Genomic DNA, 11,263 nt, shown 5'->3' with positions numbered 1-11,263 from the left:
GTATTTCTTAAAAAAAGTTGTATTGTAGTTATAAATCGTGATGGATTATTCATCTTTACTATCTAGTGATGATGAACTTGATATGATCGAAAATGTGTCTATTGAAGATGAAAGCCTTCATCTACGATACTATTCATCTGGTGAAGATGAAAACAGCAGCAAAAGACAAAGAGTGGAAACAACAACCAGTGATAATATGACAGGAGCATGTGGCGGACCAGAGGATATGCCCGATGAGTCCATGTCATCGGTAAATGACAGTGTTTTGGAATGCAGTAGAGTATCAGTCAGTCGTTCTAGTACTCCGTCCGTTCGAATGAATTCTCGTACCTCAACCAATTTGGCAAGTACACCATGTTCCAGCAGGACAATCATTCCGACTTTCCTAAGAACACCTTTATCTGGAGAAGTTCGTTCTAGCAGGTCACCTACACCTGTCACAGACATATCAAGAAAAGATCAGACTACAGGATCAGAAAACAAGGTAATTAAAAACTTTAAATATCGATGAAAATTCCCACAATGAAGTGTTTACTGATTGTAATATGTTATGGTTTAATTATGTCTATCTGTCTGCTAACAACGGACACGATTTTGTCAAAGATACTTGGGGACAGGACCCTTTTTTTTTAGCCCGCCCATTTTTTCCTGAAATTTGTTTAAAAAAAATCTGTTAACTTCAATTATTTTCGCATTTTTTAGTGTGTTATATCAAGGAGTTTATATGAGACATAAAAATACTAGAAATATCTATCAATTCCAAGTTTACTATCCACAGAAGTCACTGATAATAGGATAGTATACATGCATATCAGTGACAGAGTTGATAGTAAACTTGGAATGATAGAAAATTGCAAATACAAGTTATTTCTAGTATATTTATTTTCGTATAAAACAGAAAAACGCAAGAAAGATAAATGAAATTATAAGAAAACAAAAACAATAACAAATTACAGGAACAAAAGGGGGAGGGCTAAAACAAAAGTACCCTGCCCTAATTTCCAACGATTTTTATTAGAACAGTGTAAGACACGTGACCATCATAACACACATTGAAAAAAATATCTTTAAATTCAAGATTTTTTTGTGGGTAACAAACTTTTTCCTTTAAAGGTTCAAATATGTTTTTTTTCACACCTACTTCAAAATTTCACATTTCCGGGACAAATGTTCTTTCGTGTATCTTTTGTTTTAAAAATACGCTATTTTTAATGTCGTTTTCTTTAATTAACAGTGATGCCGCATTTACCATGAAAGCCCTTCATTACTAAAGCTGTATATTGGTCATTTTCAAAAGAATTTTCAGTACACCCATGCTAAATTTTTTTATTTCTAATGGAAAATGCAGTTGTAAGTGTTTAGATGAAAGTTTGTAGGACTTATGAGTAAGAACATTAATAATAAACACGATTTAGATCTATTTTGATAAGATCAAAATATATTTAAGTCCGATGTTTGCGTAATTTATGTGCGTACAGTGTCCGAGTAACACATTTCAAATGATTTTTTTCCTATTTTCTGATCTTCTTGATACATGTCAAAGGGACTTTTTTAGAACGTAAATAATAAATCTAACGAAAAATCGTAACGTCATTATTATTATATGTAACATTTTTTTATACAAACTATATTCAATCAGCGTACATGAAGTTCATGTCCATCCTGTTACCACTACTTAAATCAGCCGTTAAAGTTTTCTCCCTATGAATATTGAACTAGTCAGTGTTGATTTCAAAAGCGCAAAGTAACCTAAACATTTAACACAGCACGTTTCTTGTATAACAATGTAGAGAAAAGAAATTTCGAAACCTTTAGTGAAAAAAAAAAAAGTGGGTACTTTTTGTCATGTCTAAGCTGTTACCAACATATTGATTAATTACACCAATATTATACTTGCAAAAAGTGCAATAACGTGTCGGAAACCAAAATCACAACATAAAAACATTATCACTTCATCAAAGGGAGTAGTTTTTTTCACAACAGCATTCAAAAATGAAGGCTGTTACTATGGTTGCTATGGTTACAGTAACAGGATAGACAATAGTAAACAGAAACGTCTTTAAAAAGTTTATAACAACATATAGTTGCACACTTAATGAAACGTTTCGTTGTTTGAACACATCTAAAGGTTATAGCGTCTTAATCTTCGCAATTTAGCATTTGCAGGTGCAATACTGCTATCGGTAACAGGATAGACAAAAAGGTAACAGGATAGGATATTTCATTAACGTACGTTCCTGTTACCAATAAAATAAAGACAAAAGTAAACCAACGTGCGAGGGATTTACTTGATGTTGGGTTTATTTGAAAGAGAGAACAAATGCTGAACATTATGAATTGCTATCTTAGACTTGCATTACTGGTGGTTATTTTTATAACCTTTGAAAACCAATTTTAGAGGCATTTTTCAGTACAACATAGAAAATTGGCAAATAATCTATTATTTCACAGAATGAATATAGTTAGAAGTTTTTCCTCTTGAAAACCATCTTATTGGCTACGAAAAATGTTTATTTAAGTTAAATTTAAAAATAGCCGAATCAAAATAAAACGTTCGTAATCGTATAAATTTGTATATCATATGTCATCTTTAGTTTGCAAATGTAACTAATATATGTTTGATGGCAGTTACCTCAGCTATCGGCTAGATGATGTGTCTATTAATTGTTTGCATAAAACGGCCAACAGAAAATCAAAGACGAATGTTTTGAAAATGAAATTGCACACAGCAAGACATCATTATTAACCAAATTGGATTTATTCGACGTACCCTAAAGATACATATCTTAACTGCCAACATAATTTTGTTTTTAGGTTAACGATGTTCCTTTATATTTTTTTCTCAAATTTTCATATCTTCAACGGTTTTAATCACTGCCTGATTTCTAAACCAACGGTGTGAAAAAATACAGGATGAAATGGTCATTAATACGTTTTGCGGCTAAATTCAAATTACCAATACTGATATTTGAAATCTGGACAAATCAAGTATATAGTGAATGAAAGTATATATTTATCTACTTTATTGATTTAAGATGGTGTGGCGCCATCCTGGTAATTGAATCTGCTCAGAAAATAATTCCACGAAGATAAAAAGAAACGAAATTTCTTTTTCAACTTGCCCTGTACGCTTAGAAATAGGTTATCAAAAAGAAGATGTGGTAGGATTGTCAATGAGATAACTCTCCACAAGAGACCAAAGGACACAGACATTAACAAACAGTCGAAGAATTCTTATAAAACTATATTGAAAAGCCCGACAGATAAATACACTATCAGATTTAAGAAAAAAATGAAAGCATCTGTCGGACAATTGACAAATAGATATAATTTCTGAGAATCTCTTATATTATGATTCTATCGATTAATGAATAAATAAAAAAGCATTAAAGATTAAACATCTTAAAACAATTTATTTCTTTATTATCTTTGAAAAGTAAATGATAACTTATGCAGGGGCGGATCCAGCCATTTTTAAAAGGGGGGGGGGGGGGTCCCAACCCAGGATAAAGGGAGTCTTCCAACTGCATGTCCCCATTCAAATGCATTGACCGTAAAAAAGGGGGGTTCCAACCCCCGGAACTCCCGCCCTGGATCCGCCACTGGTATGTTTAGGTGTTAAATATCCTTATTCTTTTATGATCTAAATTTTGTCGGTTAGTTGTTCTTTTTTCCGTTTTAATAATTATGAACTTTCAATTTTTGGTTGATAAAAAATAAATGAAATTAATTAATGATTTTTGAAACAATGTTTTACCCCATCAAGAATGTCCTTTAATTTAAAAATACTAACAAAAAAAAAGGAGGCATATCATATAAATGAATAAATAAAAAGCAATAACGTACACTTCAATCCGATTTTTTTACCGTAGTTTTCTATTTTCAGTAAAACTACTTGTATTTCTTTGTTAACACGCTTCTTGGTCCTTTCTATCATCGTCTCTGATTATTATTGTACACACATGTTCATTATTTTCAAAATAAGATAAATATTTAAAAGAAAATAAAGACCAATCATTCGCACTATTACCATGTTGTCTAAATGAACTGTTGCAAAATCAATAGTTATACAATATCAATCCGTTAATTGGGTTTTCAATGCGTAGCTACATGTACATGTAGCTATAACTAAAGTTGTTTGGTCAATTTCAAACCAAAACGGAGGCAAAAGCCGCTAATCGGAAATATTTATTCGTATTCTTTATCTATGAATATTGTAAAATTAAAACTGCGGCAACAACTGAAAATGTTCTATAATTTTACCATATATTTCAATTAAAATATGTGATGTTTACTATAGAACCCTATGGATTTTTTTTTTAATTTTCAAATGACTTTAACTTGAAAACAGTAAGTGATAGACACACGCATTCTCCATTAATGATCACAGGACAATGAAACAAATATGGTGAGTCCCTGTGGGTCACCCCACCCCCTTCAATATCAGAATGTGCTTTTATCATGTAAACGGTCGAGATCCCCACCCATAAACCATATATATTCTTGTATGGGACAATAAAACAAACCAAATGAAATATTGGGGGAGTCCCCGGGGTCACCCCCAACCCCTTCTGTTTGAGAACTTGTGAACGGTCGAGATCCCCACCCCTAAACCATATATATTCTTGTATGGGACAATAAAACAAATCAAATGAAATAAAAGGCGCGTCCCCTGGGGTCACTCTCAGCCCCCCTCCTGTTTGAGAACAAGTAAACGGCCGAGATCCCCATCCCGAAACCATATGAATTTTATGTATGGGACAATTAAACAAATCAAATAAAATAAAAGGCGCGTCCCCTGGGGGTCACTACCTCCCCCTCCTGATTGAGAACTTGTAAACGGTCAAGATCCCCATCTTTTAACCATATATATTCTTGTATGGAACAAAAACCAAATCAAATGAAATAAAGGGCGAGTCTCCTGGGGATCACCCCCTTTTGAGAACTTGTTAACGGTCGAGATCCCCACCCCTGAACCATAGATATTCCTGTTCCTGTTGAAATAACTATACTTACTAAAATAGAATCTTCTGAATGAAACGGTAATTCAACTTGGATCTGTAACAGGTATCAACTCGGTTTTCTTCTTTCTGGTTTTCTGATTTCTTGAGGATCAATTTTGAAGCTGTGGTAGCACTTATATCTTTGTCCGAATCCGAATAATGAATGCTGTCATATATTCACGTCATTATATATACTGTATTATATAACATTCATAAGTGGTTGTATGTTGAGAATCAATAGGAGCCTGTTTATAGAGGATGGGTATCGTGACTATATGGAATCAAGGAGGTTATATGAGAACCTTAAGTAACTTCCTTGATGGAATCAAAAGACTATCATTTTCAAGGACTGCACGGATTTGTCCTTTTATTCAGATTTTTGAACACGGATTATTTGTATACGACAGTTATACATATTCATATCTCTTTATCTCATGTAAATCATCTAGATTTCATTCTAGACAGGACAAAAAATCTTCAAACCAGTTATAATAATTTTTCAAATTTTACATAAATATAAAAATATACCAAAGAGAGGCAGAAAATACCAAAAGAATATTTCCATGGGAAATTAAAATTCAAACATTAATGAAAATGCTTGAAGTGTAATATCGCCCAAGTTATTTGTTACAATTATTCAATGTTGTTCAATTATAAAAGAGAGTAAACACCTGCGTATATATAAATGTTTATTCACACAATTAATCTTAAAACTGTTGATTAATTTAGATAAATAGATAATAATGTATATGTTATGCTTTTAATCTGTTATAAACACAACTTGTAAAAAGTCAGTGACTCTCATACATTTAGTGTTTTTTTTTAGGTACATACAGTATATATTCTGGATGACATATCTATTTAGTTTTCTAAATGATAAACTTCATTGAGTTTTGTAATTCATGTTTTTCAAATGATTTAGTTATTTTTATTTCGTTTAGATTGACACTTTAACAAATGAAGTCATCCAAATGAAAAGACAACTGGTAAAAGTGCAAGAAAACCAAAGTAATGTTGAAAAGAAAGTGGATATTTTGATTCAATTGCTACACTCAAAAACAAATGAACCAAAAAAAGGAAGCCAAAAGATTAACGTTCCTGCACAAATTGCAGTAAGTAATTATTCATTGTGCATGTAGGAGGGGATAGCTTATACAATCTTCATTTTTATGTAGTGCAACATAACAATATGCACTAAGTTTGCGAACTTAAAATTCAATGTCATTTATCTTTATTTGTTAACGGATTACAAAGCTAAGTGTTGACCATGATTGTTGTCGGCAACAGATTTGCGGCAAAAGATTTGCATACATATTGAACACTTACAATTTGTGTATTAATTGTACAAAAACTGGGACATTTTCCAAACTTTGAATACATGTTGTCGTGTTTATTAGAACGTAATATTAATGAAGTCGTGAAGTTAACAATATATATATTACATTTTGTATAATTTGCGACTTTCTACACATATGCATTACTTCAGTTCTCAGTTTTTTATTTGAGCATGCAATTTAAATTCATTTCAAATGCCTAAGAGCGTATCTTTTCCCTTTCAGCAATCAATAAGGGATGGTTACCAGCAGGGTATTACTGAAAAGGATTTCATCTGGAAAACAAAGAACGAAGCTGGCAGTATTCTTAAGTATGTATATGAAATTAAATGATTTTGAAATTTCGTTGGAAATTAAAAAATCGCATGGCTTATCTATATTCAATTAATTGATGTTATTTAATTCGTTATGTATGTCCACATTCATCATTAAACAATACGGTTTTCGGAAATATGTTCGATTACTTGTGATTTACGACATTGAAACAGATTTAATTTTGATCATACGACTACTTTTAATCTTTTATCATAATTCTAATTCGAGTATAAATCTGAACTTTTAAGTCATTTTAAGTGAAAAGTTTGCAAGAGATATAAGTGTATTTAGTAATCATATTTCTATTCAGATTCAAACAACATTTTAGCACACATTGATAATTTTACCGACATTTGTTACACTCTTGTTTAAGGAATGATCTCCTTTGGTCAGCTATGATTTACAGTAAGATTATTTTTCAAATTATTTTTTTCAGATATAATTCAGCAGAGAACAAAGAGATGTCCGGATTCATCATTGAATTCGTAAAAGGCCAATATCCTGACGAAGTGGAGGGTGTTGTTAGAGGTTTGTAGTACAAAAATTTAATAAGCAGACACTTTCAGTAATATTTTGAAACGCTATATAATTTCCATATTATAAATAAGTTTTATGTTAACGAATCACTTACTAGCAAATGCATAATATCATGTAACTTTAATAGATCCATTTTGATTTCGATCATATCACATCAAAACATTCTACCATGGACTACCAAATGACACGGTTTGGTCTCAATTCGAGAAAAGCAATTGCATGTTTAATTATTATTTTAAATTGCATTAAGTAGATGTTTTGTTTTGTAGAAGGAATAAAGACAAATTTTGAATCGTTCAAAGCAAAGAAACGAAGAGAAGAGACTGGTAAACAAGAAGAACATAACAAGAAAATGGCTGTGTACAGCAGAATGAGAAGAGTAAGAACTGTTTTCTTTTTTATTATGGTAAACAATTTGGAAAAAAAAACCTGTTTCTTGAATCTGTATTAGTTCCAAAAAAAAGCAGTGGTATAAAGATTTCTGATACCTCAGTTGTAATTTTCAGTAAACTACATACAGTCCATAAATTACAGAAGCGGATTTAGACAGGAGCTTTATTTGTTATTATATAGTTATATCACTCTAAAATAGGGACCCCTTTTAACTTAATTAATTCATTTTCTTTTTGCTTTTTGCTTTTTGCTGATTTCCTATTGTGACGCTACAATAAAATGGTGACTATTTCTAACGACGTCAGATATATGATCACATACTAGTACTTACATCATTTTGCAGATTAGTGAAAAAGAATGTCTACGTAACATCTAAAAATCAAAATAGAAAATACGGCGCTTTTTCACAAAAAAAAAAACTTAAGATTGCTTTTTGCTGGACGTTATTGTTTATAAAAATAATGATAATAATAATATCTATATTGAAAGAGAGTTATTACGGCATATATAGAATCTATCTGTATGTATTCAAAATGAAATTAAAGGAATTTTCATTTGAGCTTTATTTTATTTTGTTAGAAATTAAACAACAGAAAAAAGGCATTAAAAGAAAAATCCAGTATTCCAAAGGAACAAAAAGAAACAGTCATGCAAAGTATGGAGATGCAGTATATGTCTTCTGAACAAACAGATTCAGAAGACGAAGGATCGTTTATCGTCAGACCTCTGCCTTGGAGGTCTGACGATTTTGACAAATTAGTCAAAAAACTAGACCAAAAACATGATGGAAAACTAACCAAGAGAAGCAGACGGCAGCATAATAGGCGAAAGGTTGGGGCAGTTTCCTCAAGGAAAAAACCAGAAGTCGTGCCAGGACATGAATGGGTGTTTAGATAGTAAAAGTCATTGATTAAACTTTTCAGTCATCACGAAATCAAATAGATGCGAACAGAAAGACAAAAAATGCACCTTCATGTCGGATGTCAGCATACCGTCTTCAACAACAACAAGCGGTTCGTAGGAGGATGTTTTGATAAAAAATAGTAAATATTAAGTGCTTCTTGAAACAACAGTACTGTCGCAATAGGCAAAACTATCTACAAATAACAAGAACAATACACATGTCATTTGCAAAACAAAATTATTACCTTTTTGATTTGAAACCTAACATCACGGAAAATAAATGTAAACAATTATCATTTTATAGAATTGTCATGTCTAGATGGAAAACCTTGTTGTTTTTATTTAATATATAAGTGATACCGCGGAAACAAGCAGTGTATTTTATTTGCACACAGTAGTAAATTTTTTAAGACAAAATGGAAATTCTTCGAAATAGTAAGAAACTTCGTATATATCAAGTTTCAATATTTTAAATATTTCTTTTTTGCGTAATTATACAATATTAACATGAAAAAGCTATATAGCAGTAAATTGTATCTGGTATCCTGATGTAAGCAATCATACAATGCATGTATACAACAGCTGGTTTTACATTAAAAATCCTTGTCTTAGTGGTGAAACTCTTCATTGTGTATGTTGCTCATTTGTGTCCACGCGAGCATAATCAAATATATATTTTAAACACTAGGATCTAATTTATTATGTGATTTTTTTTACAATTGATTTAAAACAGTAAGCAATGAAAGGGAAACAACTCTTGTTAAAATAAGAATATTTTTCGTATCTTTAAAAAATTGAAGAAATTTTTAAAGTTTAATATGAAGGGAAATAAAGGTATGTTCAAAGAGCAGACATAGAATGTTGCTTTAATTCAAACCTTATTCAAACGTTACAAAAATAATATAAACGAATGTATTACACTTATTACAAGTTATGTCAGTTGAAAAGTGATTAGATGGATATTTTGAATATATAAATGTTTAAGAGAGAAAAAATAGCAATTACAAAAAATAAAAATAAAACAAAGAAGAGAATAAACAACATGAAAAAATCGAGGCTTTTTTCACTATGGGATAACGGGCGTTATAATGAAAAAAAAATATCTACGGTACAGCAGCGGGATATTCAGAAGGTTTTTGTTTTAACTTAAAGGTTTATACGTTCATAATTATTAAGATTATTATAAAAAATAAGTACGAAGATCTTGATTTTTTTTTACTTTTATAAGAAGGGGGTTGCATATAATTAGGTGCGCGTGTTAAACCCTCCAAATTACGTTGGATTTCATTATTCAGCTCGAACTTTTGTATTCAAAGGGAAATAAATCTTTCTATTAAAACAGTTGTTAGTTGCAATTAGAATCAATTAGGTCATACAATGGAAACAACCACAACAAAAGGATTCTTCAAATATCGTAATGTTTATTATATTTAAATGCTCAGTCCTTTTACATCATGAAGATGATAAAATTAAATGTTACGTTTTATGTATGTTTTATTGTTCCTTAAAACAGCAATAACAAAAACAATCAAAAATACACAAAATTAGAGTTTTATGATTCGATATGTATGCAGATGGTTTTTTTTCAAATTATTGTAGAAAGAAATGTTAGTTCTTTCATATGTCATGTATTTGTAAATTGAAAATAATAAATAAATTTAGTTAAGACTCTAGACAATTGTTTTTTTTTTATTCAGGATTTCGCCTTAGTTAAGCTAATTCTCCATTATAGACAGCTTTTTAATGACATTTCCAGTTGCTCCTCTCACTGTAATTATCTCATATTTTGAGGCAATCATGAGTCTTTGATTCGAATTATTGGTTGAGGCAACATAGGGTGCACAATTTTGCTTTTGTTTGTAATAATGAAGAACTTTTGCATAAACAAATATGTCATGCATTATAATAGAGTTTGTAAGAACTGTAACTGGTGATATATGGATGAAAACTGCAAATATATTCTGTTTACTGTGGTGAATATGCAGATCAATTGACATATATTTGGTGCAACAAACACGGATATTACACAGATTTGATTATAGTATATGGAGTCAAAATGAGTTTAAATTTGAAGTAAATCAAGTTATATCACACATTAAATCTTTAAACTTGGAGTTGAATCTGATTTCAATTTGCATTAAATGAAAGTTTATTGTTGTATTAAATTTTGCAACTCGAGGTTAAATCAGATTTAAAACCACAGTAAACAGTTTTCTGTTTGGAATATCTTTGACTTTAATTTTTAGTAAATCATGTTATACAGGTTTGCTCTACATTAAATTTGAAGTTGTATGTCTATTAAACTTTGTTAAATTTGAAAATTACTGGACAGTAAATCAGGTGTCAATTCATGAACTTACTGCATCCAGTAAACTATTTGTAAACTACTATTAAACATTGCGTTTACTTGACCTATAAACTACCAGAAAAAAAATAAACTCGGAAATTAAGACTGATTTTCAAGTAGTTTATTGTTTCCTTAAACTAATACTTTCATGCAGTGATTCCTTCATAGATACAAATATTTGGTTTGCAAGTTTGGCTGTACCTCCAAACAACTTATTCCAGACGAAATAATACATCCTAAATTTTAAGATGATGTTGTTTACCAAGCTCGGATCAATCCTTCAAATAAACTCAATTTAACATATTTTTCAATTCAACACTGTTCTTAGATCTTTGTATATTGTTTTATATTGTTTTATTGGTACACATATTGATTTTGTTATCTGTAAATTGAAATCATACTAAACAGTATTGTTATGCACAAATCCATTT

General features: G+C 30.7%; 2 protein-coding genes across 2 annotated transcripts; both read left to right on the top strand.

Moving 5' to 3' along the window:
- Positions 1-6,142, top strand: LOC127705499 (uncharacterized). Its single transcript, XM_052209825.1, has 2 exons — positions 1-484; positions 5,945-6,142. Exons 1-2 carry the CDS (start codon positions 41-43, stop codon positions 6,140-6,142), a joined length of 642 nt encoding a protein of 213 aa, XP_052065785.1. The 5' UTR covers positions 1-40.
- A 309-nt stretch (positions 6,143-6,451) lies between these two features.
- On the top strand, positions 6,452-10,124 carry LOC127706908 (uncharacterized). The gene is made up of 4 exons (XM_052211640.1): positions 6,452-6,648; positions 7,089-7,180; positions 7,459-7,568; positions 8,162-10,124. The coding sequence occupies exons 1-4, from the start codon at positions 6,533-6,535 to the stop codon at positions 8,477-8,479; spliced, it is 636 nt and encodes a 211-aa protein (XP_052067600.1). The 5' UTR covers positions 6,452-6,532; the 3' UTR covers positions 8,480-10,124.
- Positions 10,125-11,263: the final 1,139 nt, after the last annotated feature.

The sequence above is a fragment of the Mytilus californianus genome, unplaced genomic scaffold, assembly GCF_021869535.1.
Source record: "Mytilus californianus isolate M0D057914Y unplaced genomic scaffold, xbMytCali1.0.p SCAF_6, whole genome shotgun sequence".
NCBI classification, from domain to species: Eukaryota; Metazoa; Mollusca; class Bivalvia; order Mytilida; family Mytilidae; genus Mytilus; species Mytilus californianus.
The sequence above is the reverse complement of the archived record's forward strand: the minus strand, read 5'-3'. Positions and strand labels throughout refer to the sequence as shown.